Raw genomic sequence first — 22,961 nt, forward strand, 5'->3', positions numbered from 1 at the left:
CAGACTCCATTTTCTCACTCAGACGCTACCAAAAAACCCACCCCCAAAAGTCTCCTGCCTGCACCCCACTCCAAGGTCCTTGCTTTGCCAGGGAGCAGTACCCCAGGTGAGTGGGAGCTCCTTGAGTCCAGCTGTCTCCAGTCTCCAGCTGGGTGCTGGTGCAGGCCTTGGCATTGGCAGCCCTGGGGGAGGGATCCTGTCTGTCTGTCTGTCTGCTGCGTGCAAGAAGGCACGCGTGTTTCTGAAACGCGGTGCTGCTCACCAGTGTGAATGACCCAGCGTTCACAGGGGAACCTCCCTGAGGTGATGAAGTTTGGGCTCTCACAGGCCACTCAGCTCCAGTCCTTCCGCTGCCGACACCGGGACGGACAGACGTGGTATCCACAGGGTACAGGCAGCTGCCTGGAACAGCTGGGACAAAACCACCGCCACCCTCCCTGAGTGCTACCAACCACCTCTCAGCCAAACACAGTCACTGCTGACCAGGCTGGGGCTGAAACAGCAGCCCAAAGCAGGGCAAGGTTTATTCCTGAACCCCAGATGCCGGAGGAAGATGCATCCCCCAGAGGGACGCGTGGCTTTAGCATTGCCGAAAACACGCAGTGTTTCGCAGCGGGTGGGGCACATGCCTTTGGGGCAGGGGTGCTCCCAGTCACACAAAGGTGGGTTTCAGATCTTCTTTAAAATTCACCACGGGCTGGGGCCCACCATGGTGCTCTGTCCGGTGACCCGCGCAGCCGCTGGGCTCTGTGTCCGTGTCCGTGCTGCTGCTGCCCAGGGAGCCGTGAGGGCTCTGGAAGCAGACCTCGCAGCAGGGCCGGTGGCAACCGTGAAACATCTCCTCAGAGCTGCTGCTGCTGCTAGAGTCGGAGTCCGGGTAATAGTACAGTGAGCGCAGGGAGGGCTCGGCAGGTCCCCTCGCGCCACCCCGCCGCCGCTGCTCCCGCGGGATGCACGGCGAAGCACCCTGGGACTCCGGCCATCCTGCCCATCCCTCTGGCTGGAGGCAGACCTCCCCACGGACTGCTGGAGGGGACGGTGCTGGCGGGTGAAGGAGCCCTCCGCCAGCCATCTCCCCTTCCCTCCCTAGGGAGACACGTGCCGACTCCCCACGGCCCCAGCCACCTGCCTCCTTCACCCTGCAGCTGGCACGAGGGGACACGTGTCCGAGGAAGCGGGTGGACACAGAGGGCAGCGGGATCCTCCGCCGCCGCCTCGCCAGGTAGGGGCTGAAGGGCATGCGGATGCCCTGGTAGCCCTCCTGGGCCCCCCACGTTCCTCCCTGCTCGCCTGGGGGACCCTGGCTCCTACGCGGGGGTTCCCCAGATAAGGCTGGGCTGTAGGTTTTGCCATCCCGGCTCAGCTCTTGCAAGATTTCCCGCAGCTTCTCGCTGCTCACGTAGCTGACTTTGGGGGACGACTCCCAGACCACGCCAGCTGAGACATCCTGGCCCGGCAGCTGCTCCGGAGGTTGCCCCCACCCCGCAGGTGTTCCGCACTCCTGGACATCTTTCAAGCCACGTTCGATACTGTCCCCTGTGTCAAAAAGCAGCACCGGAGAGCAAACAGGCTCGTGGCTCACATGTTTCTGGAGGTCCTGAGAATCGCTGCAAAGAGGCGGTGTACCCAGCAAGCAGGGAGGCTGCCACCCATCCCGCTCCAGATCGGGGGGGCAGCGGTCCCCCGGCGCATCCCCGCACCGCCCCGAGCTCCGGGTGCAGGGAGCCGCTGGCAGCGCACGGGGGTCGCAGCCGCTCTCCGCAGACATCAGCCTCATCAGCTTCTCCTTGGCGCTGCTCACTTGCTCCTGCAGGCTTTCGATCACGGCGTTTTTCTGCGTCAAACAAATACACCTGTCAAGCTCAGGGTGTGTGGGGGTACGAAAACACCGCCAATTTGGAAGCAGGTGCTGCCAGAAAACAAATCGCCCCTCTCTACACGGAGAGGCAGCACAGCAGCAGGTCTGCAGGAGCCATACCGGCAGCGTGTGCGACGTCATCCTCCCCCGGAGCCCCCAGAGCCACCCCAGATGCGGGTGAGGGAAGGGGGGCACAGGGGCAGGCAGCTCTCCAAGCCAGGGTGCAATGCAGGTGAAGGAGAAGGAGGCTGGGGGCTTTCCTGAAACAGCATCTCCCCTCTAAAATTAACCACGCTCAACTGGGCTGTGGGAACCAGGCTTTCCTGCTCTTCCCCCTACATGTTGGTTTGTTTTTTTTTAAAATCCTCCAGATTATGCTTGAATTTTGGCACTTTGGGGTGCAGAGTGATGTGACAAAACAAAGCAGCTCTTCCCCTCAGGAGGGAAGAGGCCCGAGGGGGAGTGCCAGTGCAGAGTGGGGTGTAAGGAAGGGCTTCCCACCTCACAAAGCCTCAAAAGGGAAGGGGAGAAGCCAGTGCGGCCGAGGGGGGCCGGCAGAGCCCTGTACCTCGGTGAGCAGCCGCTTCATGGAGTTTTTCTCCCCTATCAGCTGGTAGAGCTGCTCCTCGCTGTACACTGAGCGGCAGCTCCTGTTCGGGCTGGTGAAATATTTTGCCATGTGGCTGACGGTTTGGCTTTCTTCTTCAAAGGCTTTCCACTGCTTGAGCTGGGGAGTAGAAGAGGGCGTTATCCGCGCGGCATGCACAGCCCCTGCCGACGTGGTGGGAGGCAGGCGCAGCTCCAGAGCGAAGGAGACAAAGGGATGGAGAGGGGGGGAGACAAAGGCAGGGTGTGACGGGTGGTGAGAGACAGCCGGGCGAGGGGCTGCAGTGTCACTTGGAGCCTCCCACCCATCTGAGCCCTACCCTGGCCCTGGCCCCAGCTTTTAAGGCAGAGAGGGTCAGTGCCTGCCTGCACTGCAACCTCTAAGCGTGCTGTAAAAGCCCCCTCCCTCTTCTCCCCCTTCCCTGACTCCGTGACAGACAAAGACAGTGTCATGCAGGCCTCCTTATCCCCGAATCACCGCTGACAAGCTGAAAACCAGCAACGCTTAATATTTGTTTTCTCATCTAGTGTCTGCATGGAAGCCTTGCGCAGCCCAGCTTCAGCTGCTTATCGATCTCAGATGAGCACTAGAAGAGCAAGCCCATTAGGAAAAACAAGTTGATGAATTAAAACATCCAAGTTAAATAAAATGTTCAAGGCCCTCAGGCTACAGCAGAAAAATGGTACAGGCAGAGCACAAGTACAGCTCATCAGCTCCTCCGCCCTCGCTCCGAGAGCCCTCGCGCTTGGCAGAGCATCGCCAGCAGGCTTGGTGCTTGTCAGAGGAGGTTTGGATTCTGCTCCCAGGGGCTGCTCATCTAGTGGGTTGGGATTCTGAAGTTACACTGCATCAACTGAGGTAGGAGGGGACCTCTGGAAATCATCTAGTCCAACCACCCTGCTCGAGCAGGGTCAGCTGGAGCAGGTTGCCCAGGACTGTGTCCAGCTGGGTCTTGAAGATCTCCACAAGGATGGAGACTCCACCACCTATCTGAGCAACTTGCTCCAGTGCTTTGCAACTTTCACAGGAAAAAAAAAAAGGGTTTTCTGATGTTTAAATAGAATTTCCTGTGTTTCAGATTGTGCCCATTGTCCCCTGGACACCACTGAGAAGAGCCTGGCTGCCCCTTCCCTACTCCACCCCTGTCGGTATTTATACATATTGGTGAGATCCCCTGAGTCCTCTCTTGCACAGATGTGCTCTTTCTTCAGCTTCACCTCTTCCTCCCTTTCTCACCTCATTTCCTTGAGCCCAAACATCCCTCCAAACATTAAACTGAGTAAACAACTGTTTCCTCTCCCTGTAACAATGGGAGCACTTTTCCCGCTAACGCTGTGGCCAGGCACACCAGGCTGCTCCTGAAGGACACAGGAAGCAGAAGAGCCGAGCCTCGCCACAAAAGGCTTCCTTCAAACATCTCCGCGTCCTCCTCCTCCTCACTTGTGGCAAAGCCCAGCTTCCTCCTCCAGGAGTGCGGAGGAGGACAGCCTCCCTTGAGGATCACTAGCAGCCACAAAGCCTCTGAGCCTGGCAAGGCCATCTGGATGGCCAGAGCCCAGCTCCAACCCTGCTGTGGGCAGAAACCTTCAGTTGGGGGTGGGCCCATGGGATATGAGGAGAGGACAACTGCACGAAGGACTGATCCCACCACCACGTGGAGGAGGAGGAGGAGGGCAGCAGCCACCTCGCCTCCACACGTGCCCTCTGCGTGGCTTCCACCCGTGGCACGCTCTTGCGGGAGGGTTTCTGAGGAGGAGCTCTGCAACATGCCCGCAGTCCTTGGAGACTCGGGAGACTGGCGTGGGGAAGCAGAGCCACCGGGGGCTTGGAGGATGAGCTATGCAAGTGAGCCCAAACATTCAGGGAAAGAAGCAGGAAAATAAGTGCTTTGGTCCACATGGCTGCTGTTGGTAAACTTCAAAAATGTGCCCGTTTCCAGCCTGGTGGCGGGACAGAGGTGGCAGCATACCTGTGGGACAAAGATGAAGCAGTTGATCGTGGTCGTACACACAAAGATGCCTCCAGAGGTAAAACCAAACAGCAAGTTGTGCCAAGTGCGGAAGAAACGGTGAACTAAGCAGACAGTGCCAGCAGCCAGGAAGATGAGGTTGACCCCAACGATGAGCGTCAAGGACTGGTTGACTGGCGGGGAGCTGACGTTGTCAGTCAGACCGGCCAGGTAGGTCCCATACAGCAGGAGGATACTCTGGAAGCAGAAAAAAAAGGTTTCCAGAGTGTGGAAAATTACAGCCTGATGGTGTCAACCCCCACCTCGTACCGAGCCCGGTGAGCTCAGATACACTCAGCGCAATCCTAATTAATGCTCTTTGATCTATAATGCAGACCTTCAGCACGCGGTGGTGACGCCGCAGCAAACGCCTGGCACGCTTCTGCAGGTTGGAAGTGGGGCTGGGGAGGGAGGGCAGGAGCGAAGGCACCGGCAGGCCCTGGGGGTCCCGACAGAGGGGTGCGAGGAGCTGAGGGTCGGGTTGGCAGGCAACGCCACAGCACAGGGTACAGCTGGGAGAGGCAAGATGTAAAAAACTTCCCGCTGGGCAGCCTGGAGCAAGAGCAGCAAAGATGGACAGACAAGAGATGGAAGTCCCTGTGGGGATGCAGAGGTGGGGTGCCATCAAGGAGCAACACATACCTCTGAAGGAGCAGGGAGGAGATTCAGAAGGACATTCAGAAGGAAAAAGCAAGGCAGAAGAAGTGGAAGTTTAGACTGCTGGGAAGAGGATGTACTTGGTGCCTCTTTAAATAGAAATCCAGGAAACTACTGGGTGCAATTTTTCTCCCTTCCCTTCTCTGTTTCCTGCCTGACTCCAGCAGCGGTGAAAGGGGGTAGAGAAGCACTCTGTACCTAGCAGCCCTCGCTCCCCAGGAGCAGGTCCGTTGTTTCAGAGCAGGCTTCCTCATCGTGCTGCCCCTCAAGTGTTCCACATGTGCATCTTTCCAGTGTGCTCAGGATTAAACTACCCAGCAGGCTGAATCCCTCCTTCCCCACAGCACACTGGCAGCAAACACCAAGTATTTTTTGCCTGCCTCTGTAGCGCATGGCATGGTCTGCCTTCAGGATCACTTGGAAATACCATCTAACAAAATCCTTGCTCCTGCAAGGACCCAGAATACAGGGAACATGACTCTACGTTACTCCTGTTCCCAGGAAGTGCAAATGTCAGCCTGTTATTAAGAGACACTAAATCATTATTTGGGCAGCACTTCTTGATGTGACCTCTGGTGCGGATGTTCTGGAGACCCATCTGGATCCCTCTGTGCTGTGGCTGCTTGATGGCTGCGATGGCCACTGCCAGGGTTAGGGTCTGGAGGGACACTCTTACAGGCAAGAAAGCTTCATGTCCACGGTCTTTGGTGAGACTCCCAACTTCAGAGCACCATGAATTCTCAAGGCAGGGTTGTAATGGTGAGACCTGCCTCGTTTGGAACTAGGCTGATGCCCGACCCTGCTTCGTAGAATCTGCACTGGATCATAACCACGTTCACCCCAGGGCACCTCCAAATACATGGTCCAAAGGCAAGCCAACTCCTAATCCCTCAGCAAGAGAAAAACTAGCACCAAAGTCCCATTTAAAATCCATATAGTCTATCTGGGACACAGACACCAGCACTGCCATCTAGTAAACTAAGACTTTCAGTAAGCACAGAACCAAGTTTTTTGTTTGTTTGTTTGTTTGTTTTAATCTTGAGCAGAGGACTTTGCTCCTAATTTCATGCATGTCCTTGGCAAGTAATTTCTGTTCATTGCTCTGTGCCAGTAAAACCAGGATAATACACTGAGCGGCTTCACAAAGGGCTGAGCACATTAATGCTGTGGAGATAAGAAATGCTATGTACATGCAGAGATAGAGCCTACTCTCACATTAGTGTAAATCCAGATTAAGTCCAGAGAAACCACTAAAGAAATAACTCCATGACTCCCAGTAGGTAGATAGGATCACGGTCAGGTTCAACCACAATACTAACAAAGAGTACCTAGGACTGGTAATGGGGATGTTTTATTCCAAAAAGCAGTTTGTAGGAGCTGTAGGCAAAAGCATTACCTGTCTAAACCCTAACACAAACTGTGGACAAAATCAGAGGTGGAGACACAGCACTGGAAGCCCAGGGAACGCCTGCAATCCCCAGCACCAAAGGACTTTTAAGAACAGGCTAGACTAATGTCTTTAAAATGAAGTGCAGGGGGAGAAGGACTTGGCTGTATCATGAGGTCTCTTTCTGCTCTTTTTCCTACGACTTTGGGTCAATGAGTGTTATATTACAGTGAGTCACAAAGGAACTGCCTGTACTGCATGCAGAGAAGGAGCCATTCCCAAAGAAAGGCTGTGATCTCACAAGCTTCATCAACATCAGCTTTCTGAAATGCGTCCAGCCTCTGCCAACCCAGAGACACATGAGACCACAGATAATTACAGCGATAATTATACCTACATAGTTACATCAGTATAACTAACTCTTCTGGAATAAGAACGGCCACGTGCAAAGCTACACCAGTGAAAGTGTACCTCAGTGGTATAATTAAGCTGATACACATCCTGTAAAGGTAGGCACCAAGCACTTGTCATCAGCACCTCCTTGATTTGGAGTCAGAGGACGCGGGGGCTGAGCCACATAGTGCATCACTGCGGTGGGACGGTCATCTGAGGCTTTATGGAAAAAGCGTGCTTTAGAAAACAATAAGACACAAGTTTTAAGAAGGGAGACAGATGAGGCGTGGGGGGTTGCAGGGAGAGAACTAGAGAGACAGTACGTGCAGAGTGTACATAAAAGGGATGGTGAGGCAGGGAAAATGTGGCTAGCAGGGCTTTTACAAGGGAATGCAAGAAAACATGAAGATGGGAAGGACTGGAGATGAGAGGGCTTTCGAGATGAACAGGAGTAGCTGGAATCTGCAATAGGCACGTAGCTTGGGAGGGCAGTGAAACTAGGAATGCTGCTAAACAGTTTAGGCTGTGAGACTCTGAGGAGGGGAGATACAATGCAGGAATCAATGAAGAGGTTACGTACCTTAAACCCTAAAATGAGAACAAGCCAAAGATCGGAATAGAGAGATGCGCAGGACTGCACCCGGCTCACTGAGCAGGTCATGCCTTTCTCTGTCGCCTAGGAGGCAAGGGGAAGGCAGAAGTGAAGGCTGCTGCGCCGGCCCGGGAGCAGGCACAGACCAATGGGCACACAGGTATACTCCTATGAGCAGGTCTCCTCTGTAAATTCCTAACAGGAAAGGCCAAAGCTGGTGCGGCCAAGGGCAGAGGGTTAAAGCGAGGAAGGTTTTGGCACTCTGCTGCCAACAGGGGTGGTTAAAGCTTTCTCTAAAGCATCTGCAGATGCCATGGACCTGTGTCACCCAGGTGACCTGCACAGACGTGGAAATTTTTCAGTGGCCCTCCGTAGTAGACCAGACATAAATCCAAGCCAGAGAGCCCAGAAGGCTTTCTGGCTTGTTTTTCTTGCTATTTTTTTTAAGCAGAACCTCCAAATGCCTGACCATCCACCAACTTCGTCCACAGAGATCAGACAGGACACGGCACAACCCTCCACTGCCCCTCCTCATCCCTTTACCCGCAGCGAGACGCTGAGGCTTCGGAAGCACTGGACTGGATCAGAGAATACCCACGTCAAGAGCAACACGGCATCTGCAAGCACCAGCGCTGCCACCATTGCCAGCAACTGGAGGTCTTTGATAATCTGCAAACATGCAAGAAGTAAGCGTTACTGTGGGGGAAAACGGACACCAGTAACCTCCATCCCCTTGAGTCTCTTTCTGGTTGTTTCTTCCAAGGAACATGTCCATCCTAATACTTCCCTCAGAGTACAGTCCAGCAGCTCACCTACGTCCAAGTTGGCCACAGGACCTCTGTCTCCAGCTCCTAAATTCTTGGAGACCTAATCAAGCTTGGAGCCAGGTATAATCCCTCCCCAACAGTGTGGCTAGCCAGTAAATGCTCTGACAGAAAACAGCTCTTCCAAAACAAGATATCATCCCTTATGCCCATATCCCAAGCAGAGACAAAAAGGGTGGGAGGGAAAAAGCTGATAGGATTATCATTTTGCAAGTTTAACACAGATCCCTGTGCCTCAGCAATGGGAGTCCTTGCTGGCACCCAGTTCCCCTGCAAACCCTCTCATCTCACCTTTCATCTGAGACCTACTTTTATTGCTGTTGGAAAGTGGCCACTGGAAGCTGTAAGTGCACTGTTACATGCACAAATATATACAGTTTCCCTCCCAGCTGCTGTATCCCCTTCCTTCAGTGCTGCAGAGGAGTACCCAGCACTCCCTCCCTCACTTCAAGAGGAGATAAGATGCATCTGGGGATGGCCCTGCATCAGACACCCTTGAGGATACCTGGTTTATTTTCATCCTGCAAAAACAATCAGCCCAGACCTGGATGCAAACACTGGCATGTAGTGTAACGAAGGCACGTGGCTGATGTAAAATGAGAACAAGACCTTGCTCAGTGATGGGGCTGGGACTCCATTGGGGAACAGGCAGCCTGACAGGGCAGGAATAAATGAGCAACCCATGCCCAGCTATGTCTGAAACCAGACCTGTGGTTGTGGCAGCCACCCCTGCCATGTGCCGGTTTTATCTGCTATCCTGCATCGGTTTGGGACTTGCTGGTGTTCGTCCCCCTTGGGGAGCTTGCCCCCCGCTGCCAGAGTGCTGCATACTCACCACCCGCTTGTCTGGCACCCGCTGGGTGAACACCTTGTAGAGCCGCCAGCTCTTCCCCAGGATGGGGCCAAACACCAGGGAGGTCCCCACGCACAGCAAGCAGAGCCGCACCTGCCAGGGGAGAGCCGGGGGGCTGAGGGGGCAGCCGTGGGGCTTGCAGGGACACCCCTCACCCTCCCACCCAAGGGTGCAAGGAAGATGGGTGGGGATGTGTCTGTGGTCTTCCAGAGGGTCATACTGGATACTAGAAAACTGACCACAGGGTAAAATAAATGAAAAGGTGTGTATTCCGCTGCAGGCATGCCTGCTGCCTGCCTTTCCCCCCCTACCGTGGGAGGCTCTCATCGGAGGAGCAGGCAGGGAGAGACAAGCAGCTTGCGAGCAGCTGGGGCACGGAGGATCCCAGCACCAATAAATCACTCACTGGCACCTCCGTTAATTATCCTCAGCCTGGCGGCCGAGCAGGATGGCAGGGTGTGCTCTCTCCCACTCTCCCACCAGTCCCCAGCCTGGCCAGGACACAGGGGTTCACCACACAGATCAGTGTTTTGATGAAGATCTGCTTTGCAGCCAGAAGATTTGCCTGCAACCTCACAGCACATTGGGCAGGGGCCGTGCACAGGATCCCATCTCCCTGCAGGCTCCCCTCTCCCTGTTGCATTTTTACAAGCCCAAGAGACCTGCCTTGTGTCCCGCCGGTGAGGCTGTGGTTTGCACAAACAGCAAAGGCCGCTCAGAGGGAAAGCACCCAGTTGCATTTCGTGTATGTGGAAACCACAGCCCAGCTGAACGCGCCCAGCAGTGAGGTGGTGACAGGCTGCAGCTAAGGGAGAGTACGTACAACCACGCACCTACGTGCACGTGTGTGCAAACAGTCAGTGTTAGGATAATGGTTGGACTAGATGATCTTCGCGGTCTTTTCCAACCTAGTTGATTCTGTGATTCAGTGAAGGCAGCTGTCCCAGCAAACCCCCCGCTCACCTGAATAAGCTTTTCCACTGAGTCTCCGGACGGCAGGCTCTGCTCCTGAATCCCAAAGAGGTAAGCACTAGTGTAAGTCAAGCCACTGCCCAGCAGGGTCACAATGTTCAGATTGGGGCTGGACATCTTCACGATCCTCCAGGAAACAAAGCAGGGAAGGCGGTGACAGTTACTGAATGTCATGGCCTGGCAGCACAGGGGCAAGGTCCCCTTACAGGGATGATGGTGGCCACGGGGATGCTGACACACTGTCCCCCCCCAAGCCCCTGCTGCTCACAGCTCCTCCAAAAGCTCAGCCATTGCTCCATGGTCCATGCCCTGTATTGCTGGAGTGCTTCATTACCCTTAAAGTATTCGTTTTGCCCTACCCTGATGCTCCTGTGAGACAGCAAGATCCCTCCTCCCCAAAACGGACGGGTACCAGGTTTGTCCCATGGCACCTCTACTCCTTGCGTGGATCTGCGGCACAGAAAAGCATCCCTGAGCCAGCACCTTTATAGACGAAACTGTGGGAAGCCGTGGCCTTTGAGCAGCAAAGCAGGCAGGTTCAGCACAGCTGGGTCTCCCCGCCACCAGTGCCCATGCCAGGCACACAAAGCTGTGCAGCCGCACATCCCCGCAGCGGCACGGAGCCGGGAGAGGCAATACCCCACGGTCACACAGCACAGCACAGCTCAGCCCCCCGGGTTCAAGGGCAACATCTTCCTCCACTGTCCTCTGCTGTAAAGGGGCAGAAGTGGAAAACCTCACCGATGCAGCCGGGGGTGACTGTCCCCAGCAGTAAGCTTTGGGTACAGCAGCTACAAATGCTGCCAGGAACAGGCCCTTTCTATTGCTCCTTCCTTTGAGGAGATACCTCCACCCCAGCACAGTCTCAACTTCAGGAAGCTGCCAGCAACGTTCAGGTTACAGCTTCCCCTCTGTAATTTCATCCCATCACTCATAATCCTGTAACTGTATTCAGGGAGGGGAGAATCGACCCACCGATCTCTCCCGACCTGTCACCCTTCTCCAGCAAGCCCATCAAGCAAAAGCTGTAGCTCCTGCCATCCCCCTGCGTAGCTCCATCCCTTTGATCTGCTGCTAAGTCATTGCATTTCTCTAGCCTTGAGCTCCATCCTGGCTTGCTGCCTCACAGACACAGAGCCTGGGATTCAACCTGGCTCTCTCCCTCCCTGCCTTGCTTGCCGTGCTTCAGCCCCTGGGGAAAGATAATCAGCTCACCGTCTCAGCTGCATGCTGAAAAAGGTCTCCTTTGCCCTCCCAGGTTCAGTAGGCAGACCAGTATTTATCTGGTGCAGCACAAATAAATAACGCACCTTCATTACAGCTTGCTCCGAGAATATCTTCAGGGGCCTAAATAATTTGGTAATCGATTAAGGTGGCCACCGAACTCAGCACCACCTCAGTAAATCGAGTGCTTGAGCCCGGGATGCAGGTCACACAGCTACTGCACTGCAGCAGGCACAGGGCTCGATACAAACCCTGACGAGCAGGACCCCCCTGACTGCACTGTGGTGATGAGAAGCATTAGGTTCCTTAATGCAACCAGAGCACTGAAACAGCAGCAGCCCAGGCTGCACACAAATGCACATCTCTGTACAAAACATGGAGCACAAAGGCTTTGCCAGGTGAAACTTGGGAGAGGGATGTATGCCGGGGGGGAAGAAGCAGTTGAGAGATGAGGGGACCAATGAGGAGAAGGTGGAACGGAGGCAGGTGAGACATCCAGGATTGCTGAGGAAGGCCAAGCGCTGGCTGAGACAACTTGAGCTATGAGGAATCACTGAGCCTTCTGCTTGATTTGTGCTGCATTCAGGGGAGCAGGACTTTTTACATCCTTTCTGCAGACTCAACAGCACCAAGGAAAGCCTGAAATTCACCACCAGCTTCTCTCACCGATGGAGATCACATCTCCTACCAATATGGACAACCACCAAGATCAAAAACGGTTAGCGGTATCTTCAAACTACGAGGGGCCCAGCAGCAGGAAGGATATGTGTGCACTATGGAGAGCACGATGGCTTTTCTCAAGGAGCTGTGCTGCTCAAAGTGATGCTTTCAAGACTGTGGAGTGGAGAAGGAGACCAGCTCTCTTTCTGCTCACTCCTGTTGATTATTTTATTGAATAGCACCTTCGGGATGAGACCATGCACTGCTGCTTGTGCCACACCGGAGGGCATCTATGCCCTGTCTTGTCCACAGCTCCCTGCCTTGGAGAGGAAGGGAGCAGTCCAAGCAGGACTGTCTCCACCAATGATCAACATTACGTCTGATGGAGAAAGCTGCAATATCCCCGGCATTGCCCTTGCTTGCCCTGCGCTGCTCCTTCAGACTTGTACCCTCCTGACCCTTAGCTGGCCACCAGCTTAGAGCCTGATCCTGAAGGAGCCCGATCCCGCTGCTCCAGCTCAGGGGAACTCTCACGGCATAAGAGGGAAGCCCTTACCTGTTTTTCCTGAAGCGAATCGTGAAGACGAGAAAGAAGAGCGCTAGCAGGACTCCTCCAGTCAGGAACGTCCACACAACTCCCAGGAGAGCAGCAGAGAAGGACGGGGAGCTCTTCCCACTGCGGTCAGAAGATGTCTGCAGGAGGCAAAAAGAGGTGAGGAGGAAGAGGACATTGCTGGGACTCCCAGCAAAGGAGGTCCCTACTCTGGCATGATGGCTCCCTGCCAGAAATTGCATCTCCCAAACCCCTCCTCATGAGCAGACACCCCGGCACCAGACCAAGACCTGCAGGCAGGGCTAATGAGATGTGTGTAAACATACTGTCACTTGCTGAGTGCACAGGAGGAGAAGGCAGTCCAGAAGCCCTCTTCTTATGGCCAACTAGCCAAATACATAATGAAGCCATACAAGTGACTCATAAACCTCAGGCAGCCCTGGTCGTGGGAGAGGGAAAAAAATGGTGACGGTTCCCCACTGTCCTCCTCTGGAAAGAAACCTCTGGAGAAAGACCTGGTGGTACCCCAGTTGGCAGCACGCTTCTTTAGAAAGTTGGGCAGGGCATCCTTGGCTCCCACCCTCACCCCTACATGTAGCAGGTAACGAACCAGCTGGCTGACGTGACTGAGAGCCAGCAGCAGAGCTGCCAGTCAGTGCAGAAAACATAGAAAAGGGAGTGGGACAGCGTTTTTCAGACGCGTTATACAGTGACACACTGAGCTGGGCTCCACCCGTCTCCCAGCTGGCTGGAAACTAACTTGGTCCTAGGTAGACGTCAGCTGAGAACTGGCTTTTGAGGGACACTCCCAAGGTGGGTATGATGGAGGTACCTCTCTTCTTGCACACAAGCGACCTTAGAGTGTTAAATCTCCATTTTAAAATATTCTCTGCTATTAACACATGGATAAAATGATCCTACATGAAACAAGAAACCTATTTCCGCTGTGGATCTACAATACTCCAGCATTTTTAACACGGTGTGCATTGTGTGGGTTCCGTCACACATACTATGTGTGAGTGTTACTGACATCTTTATCTTTCTTTTAAAAAAAGCATTACTTTTACTTAACTGCGGGTGCGTCCCCTTTAAGTGGTAAGAGGAGGATGGGGACTGAGCTGGGATTACACACCTCCTCACTAACACCTCTGGTGCTAAGTCCTTTCTCAGGGTTTCCAGTTCACCTGCATGCAATTTCTATGGCAGAAGACTATTTTCCCGACAGCTGCCACTGCTCCAAACTCCCAATTCTTCCTTCAAGGTCTAAGCTGTTTCTGCTTCCAGCCTTGCTAGAAATAAATCTGCAGGAAGAAGGCAGTCGTTTTGAGCTGATGCCTTGTGTCTCTCTTCCCCGGCTGGGCTCCATCTCCTCGGGCAAGGAAGAATAAGGCACAGCTTGGAGAATTAAAGCCAACACGTAATTCTGAAAACAAAAATGTGTCACTGCCACACGAGCGCGGCTGATCTGAGGGCTCCTGGCAGCTCACATGCTGGTGCCACGCTGGTGGCGGGGATGCTGGCTAAGGCAAACCCCCAGCCAGCCGAGAGCCCGCGCTGCTGCTGTGCTACGCTGGGATACAGCCGCAGGCACAGCTCAGCTTCGCTTTGCGGCAGTGTGAAGGGATCCCTGGGGAGATATTCATCTCCCTCACGCAAACTGCTGCCCACCTCCGCTTCCCTGTCCCCATTCCCTGGGGTGTCTTTTGGCTCTCTGGGAAATGAAGACCACACCAGATGGTGGAGATGGCCAGCCAGGTCAGTCCCCTTCCCCTTACACCCAGACTTGCTGTGCAAAACCCCCATCCTTTGGCATGAATCAGGGCCATCTTCCCACCTGCCTGGAGCTCAGAGGGGCTGACAGGGCTGCTCGGGGCCAGTACAAGCCTGTAACACCATACCATTTCTGTGTCCTGCCTGGCTGAGCCTGAGGGTAACACCTGGCTTTGGCCAGTAAGGTGAGCAGGGCTGACTCGGCATCCCAGGGCTCCCACACTTCACTCCCAGCTGCATCCACCAGCAGCACCTTTCCACCTCTGGCCGCTTCTGAAAGCATGACTGCACTCTCTTCCCAGCAACTACCTAGGGCCCAGAAACACCCCTGTGGTCTCCACCTTCCCTTTCCCAACACATATCCCCCCACCCTGACTGCTGTTTCCCTGGATGTTGATGCTACTTGGAGTTGATGGAGCGCTTCATCTGCCACTGAGCAGAGTCAATCTCGGCCCTAGCAGGGGGAATATTAATTGTAAGGCAGCTGCCAGAGCTAGAGGAGCCAAGTCTTCTAATTAAAGGCCCGTGGTCATGCAGGCTGTGGTAGAGAGCTGAGCAGATCAAGCCTTACTAGTCCACACAGCAGCCTCAAGTGAAGCCAACTGCAACGAAGTGCACCCCAGTGTCACTTTTACTGCCTTAGTCGGGGGGGGAGAGGTATCATTTATTATAGATTATGACTTTTAATTAAATCCTGCTCTATTCATATTTGAAAAGCACTTTGAAGATCCAGGGGATGAGAAAGGTCAAGAGCAGAGGAGGCCATCCCAGGCCACTCCTAAGTGGTTGTCATGCTGGCTGACACACAGGAGGGCCGCCTGACACGACTGGGCTGTCGTGGCTGCTTCCTCACCTTCTGCCTAAGTACTTGGGTGTCATCGAGGCAGGGCTTGTCTTGGAGGCCATCCCAGGAGGTGACAGCGTGCAGCCTCCGGCTGGACTGGGATTGCTTGATGGCTGTGCCCCTGTGCCCCCTCTCCATCCCTCCACCCAAATCCACTTCTGCGGAGCAAACCTCACGCCCCAGAGCGCTTCCCCGCCTCTGTACGTACCACTGTGACAGTGCAGAGCTCCTGCAGCGCCCGCTGCTGCTGCTCCTGGCTGCCAAAACTGGAGCTGCCATCGCAGAGCTCAGAGCAGTTGAATCCCGGCTCCATAGCACATCCTCAGCCGTCATCCAGCCGTATTTTCGCCCCTGCTAGAAGGATGAGGGTTGGGTTTCTCCAGCGAGAAGGAGCCTTTGGCGTACACCGTATCTCGCCCCGTCAGCAGGGTGCAGGGAAGGGGCCTGTCAGCCCACGGCTGAGCTTACCCAAACTGATAAACTGATGCAGCACACATCCAGAGCCGGGAAGGGGAGCACCCACCTCCCGGCGTCCCTCGGGGTGTCCTCTGCAGCGAGGTGAGTCAGTGCAGGCTGCGGGTCCCTGTGGAGCACAGTGGCATCCCGAGCCCTGCTACGCCACCCTGCAAACCAACACACGACAGGTCACGGTGGCCCCTGGTCCCTGCACCCCCGTTGTGGAGCTGAAACCACGTGCCGTGCCAGCACGAGCTGGAGCGTTGCACCCCAGCACCCCGAGTTCGCCACAGTTTTCCTCTGCCAACGTATTTTCCTGCACTGGTGCAATTTCAGGGCGTATCTTTGCAGGTCCCCTTCCCATGCCAACAGCCACTGATGGTTTCCTGGCACATTCTCTTCTTCCAGCAAAGAACCAGCAAGTGAAGACAACAACAAACAGCAACAAGTGTTGCCATCGCTTAATGGGACCAACACCAAGGCCTGGGTGAGCAGGGAAGGAAGACGCTTGAATTAAACACGTACCAAAGTGTTTTGGCTGACTCGGCCCAAGCAGCAGCCTGGCTAGCTGAGGAGCGGGCTGTTTATTAAGGAGATTTAAAAGCCTGGCACCTCCGTGCTCCCCATCCCTCCCGGCGCTCTGGCTGCCAGGTATTGTCCCCGCCTGCTCCCGCTCCCCTCGCACCACCTTTGCCTCTGTTCTCTCTTTTCATTTCTCTTTTTGGTGGGGATTTTAATAGGCCTCATTACCATTTTAGACATGAGGTCATACTTATCCTCAAGCATCTTTACTCAATTACCATTGTCACTGGTTTTAATTAGCTCCCAGCGCACGACCATAAGCAAGTCTCCCGTCGTTCGCAGTTGGGGAGGAAGCGCAATAGCTCACTCCCTATTTGCTCCTAACAACAGGTGGGAGGAAAAAAATTATCCATATCGTGCTCCTTGGGGCTGCTCCCCAGCTGAGCATCCCCTGTGCTCACACCCTGCACCTGGCCTCTGCTCCATCCTTCCCTGCCGCTACTCCCAATGCTTCGATCCCCTCTCCTCATGAGTCCTTTCTTTGGAAAAACTCCTGTCATTACACGAGCAAAGAAAGTAAATTAAAATGAAGTGTGGTCACTAGGATCTGGTCTGAAACTTGCTGTTCTTCATGGGGGATAATCCGGATTCAAATGCTAGAAAAGTTATGGGCATCTTTCTCAGCTCGTGTAAACTGATTTTCAGCTTTAGAGAAATTGCTTATGAGTCCCAACCTGAAAACGTCAGGGTCAGCAGGTCACTTGTCCAAAATTAGCAGAGCCACCTCTGAGGCAACAACCGGAACTCTCCCGCTGGCAGAAGCCCCGACGTACCATGGGTCCAGCCGCCGGCCTGCCTGCGCCAGGACTGCCCCCAGCGTGAGATCAGCTCGCCGCGTCCTACAAACACAATATCACACATTAGCCAGACTTACGATTTTACACGCATGATAGAGGTTTTTTTCAAGAGTGCTGGTGCAAGCCAGCTCCTTCAAGTGTCCCTCTCTCTCTAGCCCGTACCAAACGCTGGTGGCGTTTCCCCCATGGCAGGACTGCTCTCTGGAGGTTTTCATGCCTTTCATCACTCAGGCTGACGGATCAGACAAGGGGTACAGCTGCAAGACATATCCAGCTGCTGCAGCGAATGGCAAGTGTTGCAACAAAAGTAGAAGGGCAGCGGAGAGGAGGAGACAGGCTCCAGGTGAGCAGCTCAGGGGTAACACTGGTAAATGAGACAGCGCGGGGAGGGGCTGTGCGTGGCATCTAGTGAGGGGGGTAGGAGAGGGGCACTGAACTTTTGATGCCAGGAAGACCTGCAGGTGAGCGCTGCCCAACCTCACAGAATCACAGAATCATCTAGGTTGGAAAGCACCTTGAAGATCATCTAGTCCAACTGTTAACCTAGCACTGACAGTTCCCAACTACACCAGATCCCTAAGTGCTATGTCAACCCACCTCTTGAACCCCTCCAGGGATGGGGACTCCACCCCTGCCCTGGGCAGCCCATTCCAACGCCTGACTACCCGTTGTGTAAAGAAATACTTCCTAATATCTAGTCTAAACCTTCCCTGGTGCAATTTGAGGCCATTCCCTCTTGTCCTATCGCTTGTTCCTTGGTTCAAGAGACTCATCCCCCCTCTCTGCACCCTCCTTTCAGGGAGTTGTAGAGGGCCATGAGGTCTCCCCTCAGCCTCCTCTTCTCCAGACTAAACCCCCCCAGTTCCCTCAGCCGTTCCCCATCAGACCTGTGCTCCAGACCCTGCACCAGCTCCGTTGCCCTTCTCTGGACACGCTCGAGTCATTCAATGTCCTTTTTGTAGTGAGGGGCCCAAAACTGAACACAGTAACCTCCCAAAGGGCTCGATTCCTCCCCATGCCCCCAGGTGTGTTTAAGGACAAGGGGTCTCCCTATAACCCCTATAACACCGTGTAACCTCCTGCCATGTCAGAGGGGGTGCCCACCTCCCAGGTGGACCATTACCAAGGCTGGCCCGAGGCCAGCAGGCACGGCTCTCCCATGGCTCACAAATGGAGATGTTTCCACAAGTTCAGCCTCCATCTCTCTGGGAAGTCACCCCTCCGCGGAGGGCAGGAGCCCCTTGGGGTCTCCCCAGCCCCCACCCCACTATTCCGTAAACAGATCCTGCACAACGTTGATAGCAAGCCGAGGCCAATTAGCTCTTATTAGTATGCAACAAAGCAAGCACTAGTGTGGTTGTCGCCGGAAGGCAACAGGCATTTCCAGCCCGGTTCCTGCCTCTCATGAGAGCTGGCAGGAAAGCTGCTCCATGGCCTGGAGAGCATCCGAGGGGGACTGGTGCTGAGGGGCGTCGCTGCCCTTCAGGGTGAGGCTGGGCAATGGCTGGGGGGACAGACAGCAACATGGGTAAGAAAACACATCCTTAAAATGTGAGGGTCTCTTGAGGGCAGATACTTGTGGGGTTTTGGGGTGTTTGTCGTTTTTTCTTTTTTAAGGCCAAAATGCCCAACAATTCCTGTGGATCACTTCAGGAGCAGAATCACAAAATGGTTTGGGTTGGAAAGGACTTTCAAAGATCATCTAGCCCAACTGTCCTGCCATGGACAGGAATATCTTCCACCAGACCAGGTTTCTCAAAGCCTCGTCCAACCTGGCCTTGAACACTCCCAGGGAGGGGGCAGCCACAACTCTCTGGGCAACCTGTGCCAGTGTCTCACCACCCTCACCGTAAAATATTTCTTCTTTATGTCCAACCCAAATCTACCCTCTTTCAGTTTAAAACTGTCACCTCTTGTCCTGTCACCACAGGCCTTGGGAAAAAGCCTTTCTCTGTCTTTCTTATAAGCCCCCTTTAAGTACTGGAAGGCTGCAATAAGGTCTCCCCGGAGCCTTCTCTTCTCCCGGCTGAACAACCCCAACTCCCTCAGCCTTTCTCCACAGGAGAGGTGTTCCATCCCTCTGATCATTTTTGTGGCCTCCTCTGGACCCACTCCAACAGGTCCATGTCTTTCCTGTGCTGAGGATCCCAGAGCTGGACGCAGTACTCCAGGTTGGGTCTCACCAGAGTGGAGTAGAGGGGGAGAATCACCTCCCTCGATCTGTTGGTCATGCTGCTTTTGATGCAGCCCAGGATACGGTTGGCTTTCTGGGTTGCAAGTGCACATTGCCAGCCCATGTCCAATTTTCCACCAGTATCCCAACGATCTTCTGTACAGGGCTGCTCTCAATCCCTTCATCACCCAAGAGGAGTTAGTTCTCATTTTCTGTGTTTGTCACTCCAGAAATATTAGTCTCCTATTTGGGTAATTTCAGAAGAAAATTCAGCTCCTAGAAAGAGGAAGGGAAAGGCTAAGGGCATTAACACCTCCTTGTGCTCCTGTTAGCCTGAACATCCCAGAGGGAAAAGGGAAGCCAGAGAGCGATGCTGACTATAAGTGGAATTTACTGTCATGCGATTTTCAAACAACAGACATGAGGGATCATCATGAGAGCAGTTTCCAACAGCCCGCACACCCTGTGGAAGCAGTCACAGCTTCAGGTAAAGCCCTTGCTCAGCTCGCTGGCTCAGTTTGCCTTGTTCTCCTCTCCTTGCCACCCTTGGTCTCTGTGGTATTACCTCTGCCAGTTGCTTGGGTCATAGTGGCTAGTCTTTGGCCATGACTGAGCATCGGCACGTGCATGGACATGATCCAACAAGCCTGAAGTTGATAGGAAACAAGTGACTGGACCACAAGAAAAATATTAGCACCATCATCTTCTAATGTAAAAAGGAAGGACTGACTGTTAAAAACAATATTCGGATAAAAGCAATTTGTGGTCATCTCAATGGTTGATCCTCAGGGCTGGAAAACCTGTTTCTTTAGATCCTTCAAGACCCAAGATTACTTATCTACCAATTCTGAGCAACTGTAGACTAACACATAAATATCCCTCAAAAAAGATGCAGCTGATGACATCTAAACGCACATCTTGACTCTCTCAAACTTTCTTCTTCCCTTCAAAACCTTTCTTTTGAAAAAGCAGAGCAAAAGAAATTTAAAGAAGCTGAAAAACTGATGCAGCATGTATGGGCCCAGAGCAGGCAGAATGAACGTTTCACCCCAGCCGGTTCCTTTTGATCTAGCGTTGAAAGAGAAACTTCTTCCCAAAGAATAAGGCGATGTCACAGCTCAGTGAATCAAAAGGTAGAAAACTGAAGACATCAAATCACAGACAACAGAACAATTGCGTTCAGAAATGTGCCTTTCATCAGCCCCGCAATCCTGTCCAGCCATATCAGCCCCGACAGAGAAATGGAACACGTACACCTCTGCAAGGGAAGAGCAGAGCACATCTGGAGCAGCACATCTGTTGGGAAGAACCTCTTGGGAAGATGGCTGTGTGGCCAGCTGGGACCCGTGGCTTTGCTGCATGCCAGGGAGGCAGAGAAGAACAACCAGGGGGGAAGGAGCAATGTGCAGAGAGCAGAGCCACTCCTGCTGCCTCGGGAAGGGAGCAGGAGGACCTCGGCTCACCCACGGAGGGTCTGTGCTGCTACTACCACTGCTGAGGGGAGATGGAGGTCTGCTGGTGGGGACTGGGCCCAGCTAGACAGGACACTGGGCTGCACGCTTAAAACAGCAAGTCGTCCAGATAACTGTCCCAGCGAGATGAACGACACGAGATGGGGTTTTGCAATTCAAAAAACGCTGGCACTTCTGAGACAGGCTCCTGCTTTTCCCTTCTGCTCTTCTTGTCCAACAAGATCACTTCTTGTTTGACCTGAGAAACTTGCAATATTGCCAACCCCAAGGCGATCAAAAAAATCACAAGCTAGACTTACTGCAACACCCCCCCCAACGGAGCTAGTTAAAAATCATGAGTAAAAACGCACAGCATATCTGAAGCTTATTTTAATTTATATTTAAAACTTCATCATCTAAGTTTTCACATTTCCCCCTGCAAACACAAAAGGAAAAAGGAAGAAAACCAAGAAACTCTGCTCATCACGTAACCCTGAAACCTGCATTACAAAGCCTCAATCCCTGGGAACGCCGGGGAGTTGCAAAGCCATCACCCTAATTCTCAGCAACCGCGCCGCGCTCTTGCTCCATCCCAGTCTTCCCCCTGGGATTTCCAGAGGCACATCCAGGCCTCTCAGATATCTTCATTCCTGGCAAGCAGGCAGTGAGCTCACTGCACAGCCATGTCACAGGGCCCAAATCAGATCATCTTCCCACCCGGGCAGTGTCCCCAGCTACGCTCCTGCTCTGTGCCCCATGCCCAGGGTAGGGGCGATAACTACCAGGAGCTGCAGGATCTTGCTACGTGCAAAGGCAGGAGATGCAGGACAAGCTGCTTCCATCCCCCAACACACAGGGAGCTCAGTGGGTGGCTTTGAAACTTGAAATTCCATGTTGTCTGCAGCTAGCTGCAATTTTGAAGCCTCCTAACTGTTTCTGATAGCATCTCCCGCAATCACGAAGGCAATCGCTTCTGAATGCTGATCTTACTGATCACCCCAGCGCTACGTGTCTGTCCGCTGTGGGTCCCTCAGCTCGGGAGGCTGGCACGTTTAGCTCGGTCTCTAGTCTTTTTAACTTTTTAAATGCAAGTTAAATACCCACCCGGCTCTTTTCAGTTCTGTGGTTTACGTTTTGAATTTAAAGAAACCTCCATGCAAAAAAAGGAGGTTTGCATGGAGGTTTCATGACTTTTGTGAAACACCACGCGATCCTGCAAGGAGCTGACTCACCCATCTCCCACCAGGGAGCTGATAAGGCTTTCAACTGTCTAATTGCTATGCAATGATAAGCATGCAAGAAATAGAGACAGACTAGGTTGGAGATGCTTGAAGGAAGGAAAACTGGGAGGAAATACTGAGAGCCCGGGGGAGCTTGCCACAGATGAGACCAACATGACCAGGGCTGATAGGGAGGTGAACCGAATGCCTGGAGCTGCCGCTGAGCAATCCCGTGCCACACAAAGACCCGAGCCCTCCTATGTGCCCAGCTGTGGCAGCGACTGAGCAGCACGTGGACGAAAGGAGCATAAACCTCCAGATTTCTGCCTCCCCAAAGCAGCTGGGAGCTCAGGGGTTGGGACCCCACCGCCTGTCATGCTGAGTTCATCCCTGTTCGCACCAGGCAGCTTGGCAGGGCTCCTCCCACAGTGCCCAGCCACAGCGGGAAACAGCCAGAAACCCCTCGGAAAGCTCCTTTCTGCTGAATTTAAGTTGGTACCTCCAGGTGGAAACCATCCTTTCTGCGGTGAATGAGAGAGGTGGTGGGATCTGTGCTGCAAGACGGCAGCCTCACCCCTCCAGGCTAAGGCGGGCGCAACTCCCCCACCAGAAACGGGGCAGGGGACATGCAGAATCACAGAATCATCAAGGTTGGAAAAGACCTTGAAGATCATCCAGTCCAACCATTAACCTCACACTGACTGTTCTCAACTCCACCAGATCCCTCAGCGCTGGGTCAACCCGACTCTTCAACCCCTCCAGGGATCGGGACTCCCCCCCTGCCCTGGGCAGCCCATTCCAACACCCAACAACCCCTTCTGCAAAGAAATACTTCCTAAGAGCCAGTCTGACCCTGCCCTGGCGCAGCTTGAGGCCATTCCCTCTTGTCCTGGTGCTTGTTCCTTGGTGCAAGAGACTCATCCCCCCTCTCTGCACCCTCCTTTCAGGGAGTTGTAGAGGGCCATGAGGTCTCCCCTCAGCCTCCTCTTCTCCAGACTAAACCCCCCCAGTTCCCTCAGCCGCTCCCCATCAGACCTGTGCTCCAGACCCTGCACCAGCTTCGTTGCCCTTCTCTGGACA

At 53.9% G+C, this 22,961-nt stretch overlaps 1 protein-coding gene across 2 annotated transcripts; it reads right to left on the reverse strand.

The window, feature by feature from the left end:
- Window positions 1-488: 488 nt before the first annotated feature.
- On the reverse strand, window positions 489-17,073 carry GPR156 (G protein-coupled receptor 156). 2 transcript variants are annotated; one of them, XM_074816795.1, is made up of 11 exons: window positions 16,915-17,073; window positions 15,671-15,825; window positions 15,411-15,556; window positions 12,592-12,728; window positions 10,143-10,278; window positions 9,162-9,272; window positions 8,046-8,171; window positions 7,491-7,586; window positions 4,435-4,671; window positions 2,427-2,585; window positions 489-1,834 (listed from the first exon to the last, which is right to left on the reverse strand). In XM_074816795.1, the coding sequence occupies exons 3-11, from the start codon at window positions 15,513-15,515 to the stop codon at window positions 653-655; spliced, it is 2,289 nt and encodes a 762-aa protein (XP_074672896.1). In that variant the 5' UTR covers window positions 15,516-15,556; window positions 15,671-15,825; window positions 16,915-17,073; the 3' UTR covers window positions 489-652. The 2 variants fall into 2 exon arrangements, with proteins under 2 accessions (XP_074672896.1, XP_074672897.1); XM_074816796.1 differs by lacking the exon at window positions 2,427-2,585.
- Window positions 17,074-22,961: the final 5,888 nt, after the last annotated feature.

The sequence above is a fragment of the Strix aluco genome, chromosome 2 (assembly GCF_031877795.1).
Source record: "Strix aluco isolate bStrAlu1 chromosome 2, bStrAlu1.hap1, whole genome shotgun sequence".
Lineage (NCBI taxonomy): Eukaryota > Metazoa > Chordata > Aves > Strigiformes > Strigidae > Strix > Strix aluco.

Bases quoted from the DNA above. Each gene is read 5' to 3' on its own strand.
- GPR156 (XM_074816795.1), bottom strand. From the start codon at position 15,515: ATGGAGCCGGGATTCAACTGCTCTGAGCTCTGCGATGGCAGCTCCAGT. The intron at 12,729-15,410 runs GTACGTACAGAG...TGCCTCCTGCAG, and splicing joins AGCTCTGCACTGTCACAGTG to ACATCTTCTGACCGCAGTGG. The intron at 8,172-9,161 runs GTGAGTATGCAG...GCATGTTTGCAG, and splicing joins GGGTGCCAGACAAGCGGGTG to ATTATCAAAGACCTCCAGTT.